General features: G+C 44.9%; 1 protein-coding gene across 4 annotated transcripts in view; it reads left to right on the top strand.

Moving 5' to 3' along the window:
• SNX9 (sorting nexin 9) overlaps window positions 1-14799 on the top strand; it is a 110327-nt gene that overhangs the window by 40841 nt on the left and 54687 nt on the right. For 3 of the 4 annotated variants that reach the window (XM_037520604.2, XM_037520603.2, XM_054697932.1), the window contains exon 2: window positions 14277-14363. In XM_037520604.2, the coding sequence (XP_037376501.1) occupies window positions 14277-14363 (87 nt within the window). Of the gene's footprint in view, window positions 1-13206; window positions 13270-14276; window positions 14364-14799 lie in introns of those variants that run through there. The other variant, XM_054697931.1, reaches the window with a different exon arrangement.

Here is a 14799-nt window from a genome sequence, read left to right as displayed (position 1 = left end):
TTGTAATGTTTATTATAATAAGTAATGTTGAATGTTAACCTTGATGATAGAATTAGTAGATACTGGGTCAGTTTCCACCGATTCCTTCTCTCCTCCTTGGGATCTATTTCCCTGCCTGGTGAATTTTTGGGGTTTTTTTTTTTGTTTTGTTTTGTTTTGTTTGTTTGTTTTTAAAGATTTATTAATGCATGCAAGAACTGGGCTGTAGGCCAGAGGTGTACCGGGTGAAAGGATTTACCAAAGACAGAGTGGAGAGCAGAACAGGCAGATCCACTCTAATACACTGCTGAGGGGAGCAGCGGGCAAGACAGGAGAGGTCTGCTGCGCCATGTGGGTCACCTCCCTGCCCGGGGATGGAACTCCTATTGCAGAGGCTGCGGATAGCTTCATAGTGCTGTGTCTTAACCCCTTGCACCACCAGGAAGGACCCCCTGCCCAGTGAATTTGGATTGGATCCAAAGTGAATTTTACCTTTTTGGGGTGCTGGATAATTGTGTAGTTTTCAAAAACATTCTTAAACTGTGTTCTGGTATATAATTAAGTTACTGGGAAACAGTCTGATCCCTTTGAAGTTTACCTTTTAAGTTTTGTAAAGTGAGATCAGATCACCGTTTCTGGCTGCTTTCTGCCCCCTGCTGAGGGGACACCTGTCTGCCTAACTGCTCAGTGCCCTGAGCCACCAGCCTTCCCACTGCAGCCACCCACCCGGCACCTCTGAGCCCCTCCCTGAGGCCCTGCTCCTCCGTCCTGGGCTGTTGCCCTGTGTGCACATGCTGGTCAGTTCTCTGCCAGAGAGAGGGGAAGAGCCCTCTGCTCATCTGCCCGAGTTTCTGCACAGCTCTTTCTTCTTTCACACTCAGCCCGTGAACTCTGGCAGTTTTGGCCTCCCCTCTTCCGTCCTCAGAGCAGAGTGTTGACCTGCGGTGCCTGGGTTTTGCCTAACCACGTGGCCTGCAGGGAGCTGTGCCAGTGCTGGGTACCCCACACCCCACCCCCGCCAAGGAGGACTCTGGATCATTGCTGCCCAGCTCCTAGGAGCGGTCGCTGCACATACTCCCTTCAGGGTTTGAGTTGTTTAAGTTGGGAGGGCAGATCCAGTGTCCGATAGTCCTTCTCTGACGTTGGAGTTTGACCTGCCTCCCTGCTTCTCCCTGCGTTGCGTCAAGTCAAGTCAGCCAGGCATTCAGGGAGCTGAACCTTGGCCCCAGTAGGCCAGGATTGGTACAGGCCCGGCTGGCAGGCAGTGATCCTGCCCTGGGGACGAGACCGTCTCCATGCTTCACCCTGGCTCCGTGTGGTTCCAGCACCCCAGGGGGATTGCCTCTGCTGTAGTGCCTGCTCTTTCATTCTTTTACTTTTAAGGCCTCTGTCTCTTTTTACTTGAAGTACATGTCTTATAGGATATAGTCAGGGTCTTGCTTTTTTATCAGGTCAGCAACCCCTGTCTTTTAATTGGTGTGTTTAGACTACTTACATTTAATATAATTTTTGATTTGATTTGGTTCAAGGGAGCTATGTTGCTATTTATTTTTTATTTGCCCCATCTATTCTTTTTCATTTCCTTCTCCATTTCAGATTTTTTAAGAGTACTCCTTTTTATCTTTACCATGGACTTGCTTGCATACATACACATATAAATAGATGTTTCTTTGTGTCTTGACTGCTCTCAGTTCACGGTGCACATCTGTGTCTTAACAAGCTCTAACTTCAAATAATCTCATAGCACTTCACATGGAAGAGCTCCGCGACCGCATGCTTCCCTGTCTCCCTCCTGTCCTTTGTGCTGGCTTTGCTATCTTATTTCTCAGTATTACAAACCCCACAATGTGCTGTTGTTACTCTTGTTTTAAAAGTCAGTTATCTTTTCCAAGTTGGCTATCTTTTAAGGAAATTAAACTGAGAATATTTAATAATGCCCACATTTTTACCATTTCTGATATTTTTCTTTTGTGTAGATTTAGGATTTCACCTAGTATTATTGTCTTTTTGGTTAAAGACCTTCCTTTGACATTTCCTGTAGTATTGGTTTGCTGGTGACAAATTCTCAGCTTTTGTCTGAAATGTTTATCTCATCATTTTTGCTTTTTTTTTTTTTTTTTTTTGCCTTCTGCTGAGCCTCTCTGCTAGGCTTTTTCTCCAGGGTAGAAAACTGGACCCAACATGATTTGTCCCCTTCCTGCACGGTTTACTCTCCTTGTTCTTTGTCCAGTTTTCTGGCTGCATTTGGTACAAGAGTGAGTCTGAAGCCAGTGGAGATGTTCTGGTCTTTGATTTTTTTTTTTTTAAGATTTATTTTATTTATTTGTACAAGCACTGGGTACAGTCAGAAGCGCGGGAGGGTGAGAGAATTCACCAGAGCCAGAGCGGGGAGCAGAGCAGGCAGAAGGACCGAGATACACTGCTGAGGGGAGCAGTGGACGCAGCAGGAGAGGTCTGCGCGCCATGCGGGACCCTCCTCCGGTGGCCGGGGATGGAACCGGTGCTGCAGAGGCTGTGGGCAGCTTCGCAACCCAGCGCTCAACCGCTGCGCCACTGGGGAGGCCCTGGTCTTTGATTTTGATTAATTTTGATGTATCCTTGTTTAATAGTTTTTCTCATGTTTCACCACCCCCCCCCTTTTTTTTTTTTTTTTGGTTCCGCCTCTTAATCGTGTTATAAGGCCATCAGTGGGTTCTGGTTATACTAGGAAAATGATACTGAGGTGCTAGGGCACACGTTTTTGCCACTTTGCACACAGTTTCAGTTTGTCCCCAACGCCTCCCAGTAGCGGTGGAGACTGCACCACCTCGGGTCATCTGCCTGTACCTTTTCTCAGCCTACAAGTGGACCCTCGAGAATCTTTGTGGTGTTTGAGAAATATGAACGGCCTCTGTGTCTGTGAGGAACTTACAGTGCTGACTATAATATTTTGATAGATTCCTTTGCAAGGACTGTGTCTAACATTCAGGAGGCAGCGCGGGTTTTCCCCTCAGTGGAATTGTTGGAATGCTCAGTGCACAGTCATCAGGGTAGCAGAGTGGAGTAGTACTTGCTGGTGAGCACTAGCATAAGACAAAGGAGACTAATAGCTGAAATGGGCATTTATTTGGGGGACAGTTTAATCTGAAGGTTTTAACTTCATGGTGAAAATAAATATTTTATGGTAACATTTTGAAAACCATGCTAATCATATTAAAGAACTGGATGAAAATGTGGAAAGTCTTTAACTTGCCCGTGGCTGTTGACATTTGTGGCCTTAAAGTACTAAAAATAAAGTTTTGTCATTTTCTTTCTCAACTCACCGTATATTTCAGGGCTTGATTTCTTTTTTTTTTCTCAGTAAGCAGAGTACATTTGAGACAATGTTATTTATATTTCTCCCCCAAAATCCCAAGGGGCTTTTGGGAACGCACAGTGTGTCTGTAGACAGGCTGCCTCCTGCTTGTGGCCGTTGCTCTCAAGAACATGGTGTGATTTATGGCAAGACTTTCTTTACTAAGACTCTTCAAGCTTTGGATATCTTTGCTGCTTTGTATTTTGGGGTGTTTTTATTTTCTCCTTGTTGCTGTTGGGAATATCCCCCAAATGTATTTTTTATCAAGTTACTGTTTAAAAGAAATTACTGATTTTTGCCAGTTTATTTTGAAATTGGCCTCCTAATTAAATTTTCGTTATTCCAATATTTTTTGCAAATGATTGGGGTTGAGAGGTTCCTCGAGGACCACCATCAGCGCTGCTGGATCTCCCCCATCTATACACACATTCTGATGGGGGCAGCGGGTGTCTGGTTGACGGCCTCAGATGGGTCTTTCTCACATCATCTGGTGAAGTCACAGACTCTAGAGCCACCTTTATGGGAACATGTGCCCCCGTACTCAGCTCTTTCCCTTGAGGCTAGTTCCAGAACCCGTGCTGGGCTGGAGCAAGGATATGACTTGGTGCCAGTGTGTGGCTCCTGGGAGTAGACACACTGTGAGTGGCCCTGAGGTCTCAGCCCTTGGTGCAGGCCGCTGCTCTGTATGATTCATGTTCCTTCAGTTGTCACTCGGGTCACGGAACACTCGCAGCTGCCCTTGTCTTACTCTTGAGGAATGTGAGCTGAGACTTTAAGAAATCCGGCCTCGTTTATGTGGCTGGCAAAACAGCAGTGTGGACAGTTGAACTCTGTGGTCTGATTCCAAAGCCATAATCACTGAGTTGCCACATTTTCTGCCCCTTTTGGGTGGGGCAGGGCAGAGGGGGGCACTGGAAAACATTTTCAGTACAGTGACCGGGAGGAGTGTGTAGGTTCTCTGCTGGGTTTGGTGCTGTTTGCTTTTAAACTTTGCTAGCTCTCTTCTACAGTGCACATGCCATTTTACAGTCAGGAGAAAGAGCAAAGATACTTTAATTGAGGGTGAGGGTGAGGTTGTTTTCTTAACCACAGCTAAGTAGCTTTCCTGTGCTTTGCCCTGGAGGTTGAATACTGGACTAGTGACCTGCAGCTGTGATAGAGCCAGGGAGAGGCCTGATAGCAGGAGTCCAAGGTCAAGTTGAGCAGGACTTACCAGTGTGGCTGTGGCTCTACCTGGCTGTGTGGGTGTTTGCATGTCAGCCGTTCACCAGGCAGTGCTTTTGCTTGTTGTGGTAAAGCATGTTTGTGTGTTCGTGTACGAGAAAATAGTCTTCTGAGTGGGAGCTCAAGAGTGTTTGGCCTTTAAGACCTCAAGACCCTGGCTGCCTTCAGTCACCTTCCGAGACCCACTCTGGAGCATGTGTGCTGTATCAGCTGCACCCAGGGGAGCATCTAGTCAGTGTGGCCTTTGCACGGGCCTGAGCTCCCCAGGTAGACCTTCAAGAGGGCACTTTCAGTTTGTAGTTTCTTTTCTGGGCAGTAGGTTCATGTTAAAAACAACACCACTAAAAAGTTACAGAAGAGGTGGGTGACACTGAAACTTCCTCCCCTGTCCCTTCCACCCCTCGCTGCTCGTCCTCTGTCCTCGGAGGCCGGTGTGTCCATTTCTTTTATACCCTTAGAGATGTGCAGTGCGTGTCCAAACAGTGCCTTTGCCTTTTCTGTAAACAAGTCGTGTACTTTGCTCTATTTTCTCATTTAATAAATATACACTAGAGATAACTCCACATCCAAAACATAAGCAGATCCTCAGTCCTTTTTTTGCTGGATCCTGGTAGTGTTTTATGGGGTACCCCGTGCACAGCCCGTCCAGCGGCGGGGCCCCCCGGCTGCTTGCTGCAGTGGACAGTGCCGCGAGGGTGCCTGGCCGGTGGCGCCTGGCCAGTGTGTGTGTGTTTCCGGATCCTGCACGTGAGACCTCTGAGTCAGACCGCGCGTCTGTGACGTGACGGCGTCGCACGCTCCTCTCCCTTGGGGGCTTCAGCCCGCGCCCTCACTAACATGATGCTCTTGTCAGAGGTTTGGCTTTTGCTCTGGCCCCATAGCTGAAAAATGTGCTTGTTTGGTCTTATAAGAAAACTGGTCACTTTTAAGAAGAATTTTTTTTTTCCTTTTTCCTATTGATTTGTGTGAGCTCTTCATTGGTTATGGGAACCGGCCTTTAGTCTGTGGTATGCGCTCCAGGTGTTTCTCCCAGGTGGCCGCGACAGCGTCCTTCAGTGTTCAGAGCTCCAACTCTCTCAAATATCAGAATCTGCTTTTCTTTTTTCTTTCTTTTTTTTCCATTTTACTCAGAATCCAAGTACGGTCTTGACATAGCAAAGGGATTAAGTGTCTTAACTCACAGGTCCTCTGCTTGCCCTCTCTCCCCCTCACCCAGGCTGCTTCTTGGGTTTCATATTTGCTTGTTAGAGAAAATGGGTCCTGTAATTCTCCTGTATCTGGGTTTCTTACTGTGTCCACATTGTGCACTTTAATATATGCCTTTGTATTTCCTGTAAATGGCGCTATGCTCTAGAGGGTGAAGAAGATTCCTTTTTTTTTTTTTTTTTTTATTTTTCAAATGTATTTCTCACCTGCCCTGGTGTTTCATCAGAAGGCAAATATCGTCAGCTTGTCTTTTGACTGCACTGTGCTTCCTAGATGCATTACATGTTTGGGGTTGAAAAAGATATTTCAATTTTATCATTCCTTTTTTATGGAATGATAATAGCTGTTCCCAAGGTTTACACATGCTTTTGCACATTGCAGAGTTACCTCCTTTTTAAAGGCTAAATAATATTCCATTGTATGTATAAGCCACGTTTCTTTATCCATTTATCTGTCAAAGGACAGTTGGGTTGTTTCCACCTCTTGGCTCTGTGGCTGGTCTGTGGCTGGTGCTACAGTGGACAGGGACGTGCTTCTGGCACCTCACAGCCCTGGTTTTAGTTCTTTTAGATAAATATCCAGAGGCGGGTTTACTGGCTCATGTGGTAGATCTATTTTTTGTTTTTTTAAGAAACCTCCATTCTGTTTTCCATAGTAGCTGCCTCTTTTTACATAAGCTGCAATGTTTTTATAAAGACACACTTGAAATTTTTAAGAGGGTACATTTATTGATTGAATTTTGGTGTGAGCCTTGTTTTTGCAGTTTTTAAATCCAGTTACATACATTACGTTGCATTTAATAATTCTTTTTCCTTTAGTTGGTGAGTTATAGAGGATATATAAAGTATTAGTTTTTAAGGAGTTTACAACTCAGTGAGTTGATATATGTATATATTGCAGATGATTCCACAATAAATTTAGTTAACATTCATCCCACACATAGTGGTTTTTTTTTTTTTTTCCCCTTGTGCTGAAAATGCCTTAATAGCTCCTCTCTCAGCAGCTTTCAGATGTGTAGGACGGTGTTGTTAGGTACAGTCATGATGCTCTGCAGTAGATTCCCAGAATTTGGTTCACCTTCCAACCGGAGGCTTGTGCCTTTGGGCGCTCCTCAGCCATTTCCCAACCTCTGCAACTACCACTCTGTCTTGTGTTCCTGTGCATTTGGGTTTTTTAGATTCCACATCTGAGTGATGTCATACAGTGCTTGTCTCCCTCTGTCTCATATTTCACTTAGAATGTCCTGTGTGTACAGTCTGTTTTGGGTTAGTCATTCCTTAACTTTGAACATGTTCCAAAACTTTACTTTTTTTCTTTACTGTCCCCACCCCCACGTTTTATATTTTTAATGTCTCGTTTTACATATTCATGTTATGTGTATCCCTTGACTAATTGTGGCTTTAATTTTACTACTCTGGGGCCTCCCTGGTGGCTCAAGGGGTTAAGCACCACACTATGAAGCAATCTGCAGCCACTGCAGCACGAGTTCGATCCGCGGCCAGCCAGGGAGCAACCCACATGGCGCAGCAGACCTCTCCTGACTCGCCCCTGCTCCCCTCAGCAGTGTATTTCTGTCGGTCTGCCTGTTCTGCTCCCCACTCTGTCTCTGGTGAATCCTCTCACCCCCCTGCATATCTGGCCTGTACCCCAGCTCTTGTATGCATAAATAAATGAATCTATTAAAAAAATTTTACCACTCTGTTTTTTAATCTTCACGTTTGCTTTATAAGTGATTGATCCACCACTTTTCCTGTGAAATTTTCCAGGGAGATTTTTGTCTTTAGTGTGTTTTTTTGCTAGTGCCATCACTTTTCAATGTCAACAAGTCTCTTTAACATTTCTTACAAGGCCATTTTATGTTTGTTAGTTGACTCTGATTAATCTCTTCAGTTCTGAACATACTTAACCTTGCCAGACACAGAATTCTTATTTGGAAGTTTTCCCTTCAGCACTCAGTATGTCCCCCCACTCTTCTGGCCTTGGACATTTCTGTTGAAAAATCTGCTGGAACCGTATTAACTTTCCTTTGTGTGTGCATAGCTGCTGTTAACAGCCTCTCTTTAATTTTTGCCACTAAAATGACAATGTGTCTTGATGTGGCTCTCTTATTTAGTACTGGGCTTCCTGGATCTGGGTGTCGGTTTCCTTGCCCAGCTTGGGGAAGCTTTTGGCCATATTTCCTCAAATAATGTTTCTGACCTTGTCTCTCTCCTCCTTCTGAGACCCCTATAACAGAGCAAGTATTAGTCCTCTCAATGTCATCCAAGAGATCTCTTAAGGTATCTTCTCTCTTCTTATTTTTTTTCATTTTGTTGCTCTGGGTGAGTTCTATTGCTTTATTTATTTTTACCTTATGCTGAATTTATTCCCAGGCCCTAAGTTTTTCTTTCTTCAGTTTCTTTGGGAATCTTTTTCTGCTGTAGACCTTCTCTCCTGGTCTGGGAACCACCTGCTCTTTTTCAGTGAGGATCTTCTCCGGGTGGCAGCAAGAGCTCATGTAGGAGTTCACCTGACTGTGAGCTCTGTAAGCTCCATGATGTCCCTTGGGGCTGTGTTCACCTAGATGTTTTCAGTGACCAGAGAATCTACATCTCAATGCTTAAGGTCAGCACTGCTCTCTGCATCTTCAAGTCTGTACTGTAAAAATCCAGCCCCTGTTTGGGCCGCCAGCCCTGCATTTGCCTGGACACACCTGCCAATGCTACCACTGTCACGGGGAGCAGCACGCGCTGCCATGTGGGTGGCATCCCTCAGAGGCTTGGGGGTTTCTTGGCTGTGCACGCCCTTCATGACTAACACACACCTTCATGGGTGCTCTACCACAAAGATTTGAACTTCTTGATTTGTATGACACTCCTACAGTTTGCAGGTGAGGTGAGTAGGAACCCCTCTCAGAGATGACCTAAGGGGAGGCGGAGTGTTGGCTGCTGAGTTCAGTTGCTTGTCTCCCGGCCCACTTAGCCTGCTCCTCTGCTCACTCAGGCTGCTGTTGGGCCTCGAGTTGTAGTTTTCGAACCTGTCATTGTATCCTTCAGTTCTTTTAACTTCTTTTTGGGTCTTCCTTAAATTTTATAGCTCATCTGTATGCCTTTCTCTTGAGTTCAGTAAGCATCTTTATAACTTTTACTCTGACTCCTTCATCCGGTAGTTTGCTTCTGTTCATTTCTCTGCAGTCTTTCAGGCATTTTATCTTGCTCTTCCCTTTGGGACATGTTCCTTCTCCCCAATTTGCCTGATTCTCAGCGCTTGCTTCTGTGTGCTACTAGTCAGCTCTATTACCTCTCCTGATCTCTTGGGAATGGCCTTGTGTAGGTGCTGCTCTGTAGTATCAGGGGCTGCTGTGACCACCTGATTGGTGTTCCAGGTGCATCACCTGCCTGGGCTGCACCCACCCTCCTGCTCTGTCAGGGTCACAGTGAGTGGGTGTCAAGGCACACAACTGTGGTGTGCGGGTGGCTGGTGCTGTGGGCCTGTGCCAGCTGCTGCCCCTGTGCAGTAGGTGTGTTGAGCTGCACGCCCATGCCAGCTGCTCCTGAGCAAGTTGAGGTGTGGCAGTGAGGCTGGCAGTGCTGGTGGGGTTGGGTGGAGCTCTCAGCACAGTTCTCTGACAGTCCCTAGTTGCCTGGGGGTGGGGGTTTGGAGGAGATTTCTAAATGACACCCAGCCAACGGCATTGGAAAGCTGCCAAGATGGCACCCACCAGGGTTTTGGACTGGGGTCACCCCCAATGCCTACCTCCCAGGCGGACTCTGTAGAGTACTAAATGACTTTCCTTTGCTTCTGATTTGTCTGCTTTTCAGACTACTGTTACTGTGCTAGGTGCCTGGGTGAGTGAGTCTGCGCTGGCCCTTTAAGGGTGGATTCTCTGTTCCCTCTACTAAAATTCTTCTGGGGTTTCCACCCACTCTAAGCACCAGAACTCTAGGGGCTCACTCTGCTGTGCAGAATAAAAAAGATGGAGGTGCTGCAAGTAGGATACCACCCTCACCTCCCCGAGGAAAAGTTCCACACCTTTTTATCTCTGTCTCTACTACCCAGCTGGGAGCTTTTATCGTTGGTTGTGGGGTCTCTGATTTTCTGGTCTCCCTTCTTGTAAATTATTCCGCATGTAGTTATAGATTTGTTACCCATGATAGGGGGCGAGTTCGGGTGTCTCCTGTGCCTCCATCTTGAGCCAAACTCCAAAGAAACTTCTAATCTACAACTTGATTAATTAGTGGTATAGTTTGTAAAGGGGACTTTTCAAACTTTACCTTTTTCTTAACTATTGTCCAAAATGAAATGGTTCCATGGTATCCTATAATAGTGACGAGTTTTATCATTATGAACTCAGGGAATTAAACATTTGGGGTATTACAGTCCTTACCTTTACTGGTGCTCACGTTGTCCCACATTTGCACAGCAAGTTCATCTGCAGGATGGAGTCCATGTATGTCCTTTGGATGCACCCCTGGAGGGTATGAGTTTGGTGCAACCATGGGAGGTTTTGCAAGTGTCTTTGAGACCTGGGAGGAAAGGATGTTCCAGTTCCATCTTGTGTGTTATTTATAGTTCTGTTGCTTTTTTCCACCCTGACACCTGAAATCAGACATTTCTCTAAGTAATCTGTTTCTTTTGAATAAAAAGTGCTATGTGAGATTACAATTTGGGCACTAGATGTGGGTTTGTTGCTGTTGTTTATTTTAATGTAAATATTTGTGCCATCCTGGAATTTATGTTGGTGGAAGGCGTGAGGTAGGGATTCATTTTTATTTCCAGATAGCTTCTCATTTATTCCAAAGCAATACAAAGTCACCTTTATCATACATACTACATTTCTTTGTATTTGGGATTTGTGAACTTCCCACTTTTCTAGTCTCTGCTTGTTTCTTTTTGGTGAAAAAATTTCTCTTTTCCATATGTCCAAATCAAGTTCAGGGTCAATTGCCCTATTTCAGAAAAATAATGCTGTTCATATTTTTCTTAGAGTCTTGTTTATATGTGAGTTTTCCATCTGAAAATATGGGGAGTTTCTTCATATGACTAAGTTTTTGTTGCATGATAAGCTACCTCCAACTTAGTGACTTAATACATAGTCTTTCTTTTCATTCTTTGGGTAGTTCTTGCCATCTGGAAGGCCCAGCTGAGCTAGAGGCCTTGGGTGACATCATGTTGGGGTCTCGCCTTGTCCAACTCAGATGGCCAGGCTAGGATGGTGGTCTTACATCTGCAGAGGCTAACCCAGGTTGTGCAGTGGTGGAGGTGGTTGTGATGGAGAGGCAGGGCAGACCCAGGGGTGACTCAGTGCCGTTGCTTGTATTGCATTTGCTGTTAAAGTTGTTGGCCAAAGCAAGCACAACAACAAACCCAGAGTCCAGAGGTGGGAAGATAGCTTTCGTTTCTTACTGAGAGCAAAGTCACATGAAAGGGTGTTTATGTAGGGGTAGGAAGATCTGTTTTGGCCATTGTGCAAACAATTTACCATTCTCCCCAGTTTTTCCAGGTTTCTGTGTCTTTCAGGAATGTTTTAAAATTTGTTCGAGATAGGTCCTTTGCATCTCTTTATTCCTAGATATTTTATCTTTTGCTGATACTGTAAATGTGTCTGATCCCCCTCCCCTCCCCCCATTTTAATTTAGAATTCTTGAGCAGGTACATATCTACACAGCAAAAACTAAAACGACAGGACAAATATATACTAAGAAAGCCACTCCTGCTTCTGTATTCCATTCGTTTTTGTCTCCCATCTGTATAGGTAACCATTTTAAGAATGATTTACTCAACTAGCATTTCTTTATGGAAATGCTGGCAAACATAGAAGAAATACTCTTCTACTTAGGGGAGTCTAGTGTCCTCTATGCACTGTGTTCCCATTTGCTTTCCTTATTTAATGATATATCAGTCACGTTAATACAGTCGTTCTTAAGAAATTGTTCTTATTGTTTCATTGCTACGTAGTGGTGACAGACATCGCTAGGCAAGCGGTTCCCTGTCAGCAGACACGGGTTGTCTGTCATCTGTTTCTGTTGCAAACAGAGCCATAGTAAGTGCCTGTAACCAGGAGGTGGTGCAGCCACAGAGTGGACTCCGAAAATGAGATTTCTGGGTCAAGGGATAAATATATTAAGACTGAGCTAGCGGGGCCTCCCAAGTGGCACAGCGGTTGAGCGCTGGGTTGCGAAGCTGCCCACAGCCTCCGCGGCGCCGGTTCCATCCCCGGCTGCTCCCCAGCCACTGGAGGAGGGTCCTGCATGGCGCGCAGACCTCTCCTGCCGCCCGCTGCTCCCCTCAGCAGTGTACTTCGGTCCTTTTGCCTGCTCTGCTCCCCGCTCTGGCTCTGGTGAATTCTCTCACCCTCCCGCGCTTCTGACTGTACCCAGTGCTTGTATAAATAAATAAATAAATCTTAAAAAAAAAAAAAGACTGAGCTAGCATTTCTCACCAGATTGGTGAAAGTCACAAACTTGGGTAATTTTTTCTTTTTGTGAAGCTGTAAGAGGAACCATTGCTTTTTCCTTTCTGTTGCTGGTAGAGGTTTAAGTGGTACGGTCCCTGTGGGAGGGAATCTGGCAGCATCTGCCAAATTAAGTGTCTGTAGGATTAAGTTTCTGTAGGAAATTGAGCATTTTTTGCACATGTTTAAGAGTCATTTATATTTTTTCTGTTGGGCTGCTTGTCTTTTTTCTTGAATTCAAGCAGCTCTTTTATATACTAGAAAGGTTAACCTTTGTGACATGAGCTGCAAAGATTCTTTTTTTTTTTTAAGATTTATTTATTTATTTATACAAGCACTGGGTATAGTCAGAAGCACGGGAAGGTGAGAGAATTCACCAGAGCCAGAGCGGGGAACAGAACAGGCAGACCAACGAAATACACTGCCGAGGGGAGCAGCTGGAGCAGCAGGAGAGGTCTGTGGCGTCATGTGGAATACTTGCTGGCAGCCGGGGATTGAACTGGCACTGTAGAAGCTGTGGGCAGCTTCACAGCCCATAGCTCAACCGCTGCGCCACCAGGGGAGGCCCAAAGATTCTTATTATTAAACTTTTATATAACTTTTTACCTAGTCATCTTAGAAAGCAAAGTATAGCCTGCCACATGTTTTGTACATGTTTTATTTGAAGGCATCCAAACCTGTTTGTTTACACTTTGTCTGTGGTGCTTTTACACTGCAGGAGCAGAGACAGACTTTGTGGCCTGCTAACCATAAGGTATATACTGATGACCCTTTACAGAAAAAGAAAAATCACCTCAGTTTATTTTTTTTATTATGTTTTTTATTTCATCTATTTTTTACATTGTTCTTCATTTTTGTACAATGTGTGCTTTCTCATCTCGGTCATAGTCTCTGTGGAATTCCCATCACCATTTCACCCGTGAACCATCATCATAGTCCCCTGTGCTCTTCCAACCCCTCTTTTGATCCTACTCCCTTCTCCCCGCCCTGCAGAATGTCTCTGTCAACCTCAGTTTAATGGAGCCACATCCAAGTGTTTTGTGTGATGCAGCCATTTTGCCTTGGCTTAAAGAAGAAAAATCCAAGTAACTTGGTGCGTGTGAGTGTGCGTGTGTGTGTGTGTGTGTGCATGCACGCTTATGAAGCAGCGGGCAGAGCCGACTTCTGCATGGGTGGTATCAGGAGGATCTGTTTGGCACGTTACCCTGGAAATGGTAACATTATGTGTGGTGTGACCAGTTTGATGACTCCACACCAAATAATTGTCAAAATGCCCTTTTTTTTTTATTTAATTTACTTATACAAGCACTTGGGTACAGTCTATCCGATGGTTCTTAATTATACTTCATAAAGGGGCTTGGGTCTGGTGAGTTCAGGAAGAAAATTTCTTAAAATCATCCCAGTCTCTAGAGGCTTACAGCATGACCTCAGCGCAGAGAACCTCCTTGCTCCAAGGCCTTCCTAGAAGTGTGCCTGCTGGTGGGATGGGGAGGGAGGAGCAGTGTGGGACCAGAAGGATGGGTGGGTGAGGGAGAGGGTTAGTGTGGACATGTATGGTACCTTTCGATTCTTCCTCCCTTTTCAATGGCATTCTTTCAAGTTATTCTAAATATTTCTTGGAAGTTTATGTACTTATACTCAGTGATGTTCTTTTTACACTTCTATTTGTCTTAGAAATTTCCCAGACGGAGGAATTTGACAAATTCCTTCATTAACAAATTAACACATTTTCAAAGTGCATCTTATTTCAGGGTAAGGAAATCAACCTATTTTAGGAAAAACATTTTTAAAGAACATATCAATTTCATTGGTAGTGAAAACTTTGCAAAAAAAAGTTTTCAGTCATTCTCATTGACTGCCACCGATTCTCTGTAGAAATTTCTTCTGTTGGGAAAAGATCTTTTGCCACAGCTACTTACATGAGCTGATACGTCTTTCAGGGGATCTGTTGCCCCTTCTCCCAGAACAGCCACGACCGTGTCGGGAAGCATCGTCCGTACAGCGCATTTACAAAGCAGACTGTGGGATGGAGGGGGGGGTTGGATTTTCTGCTGTGATGCTCACGTGTGTAACTTTCTCTTTCTTTTTCACTCCCAACAGGCTCGGGTTATGTATGATTTTGCTGCTGAACCTGGAAATAATGAACTGACAGTTAATGAAGGAGAAATCATCACAATCACAAATCCGGTAAGGGAATCATGTTTAAATCTAATGGTTTCTTCTTTTTCTTTTTCTTTTTTTTTTAAAAGATTTATTTATTTATTTATACAAGCACTGGGTACAGTCAGAAGCATGGGAGGGTGAGAGAATTCACCAGAGCCAGAGCCGGGAGCAGAACAGGCAGAAGGACCGAAGTACACTGCTGAGGGGAGCAGCGGGCGGCAGGAGAGGTCTGCGCACCATGTGGGACCCTTGCCGGCGGCAGGGGATCAAACTGGCACTACAGAGGCTGCGGGCAGCTTTGCTGCCCAGCACCTAACCCCTGCACCACCAGGGGAGGCCCCTCTAATGGTTTCTTAAAGGCTTGTTTTTAAGATTTTACTTCTTAAGTCAGTCATTCAAACCCACATGAATTTCCTATTCCTTATGAAGTATTCACGATAGAGTAAAAATCTCATGTGAA

The sequence above is a fragment of the Talpa occidentalis genome, unplaced genomic scaffold (genome assembly GCF_014898055.3).
Source record: "Talpa occidentalis isolate TD23 unplaced genomic scaffold, MPIMG_talOcc4v2.1 talOcc4.2, whole genome shotgun sequence".
Lineage (NCBI taxonomy): Eukaryota > Metazoa > Chordata > Mammalia > Eulipotyphla > Talpidae > Talpa > Talpa occidentalis.
The sequence above is the reverse complement of the archived record's forward strand: the minus strand, read 5'-3'. Positions and strand labels throughout refer to the sequence as shown.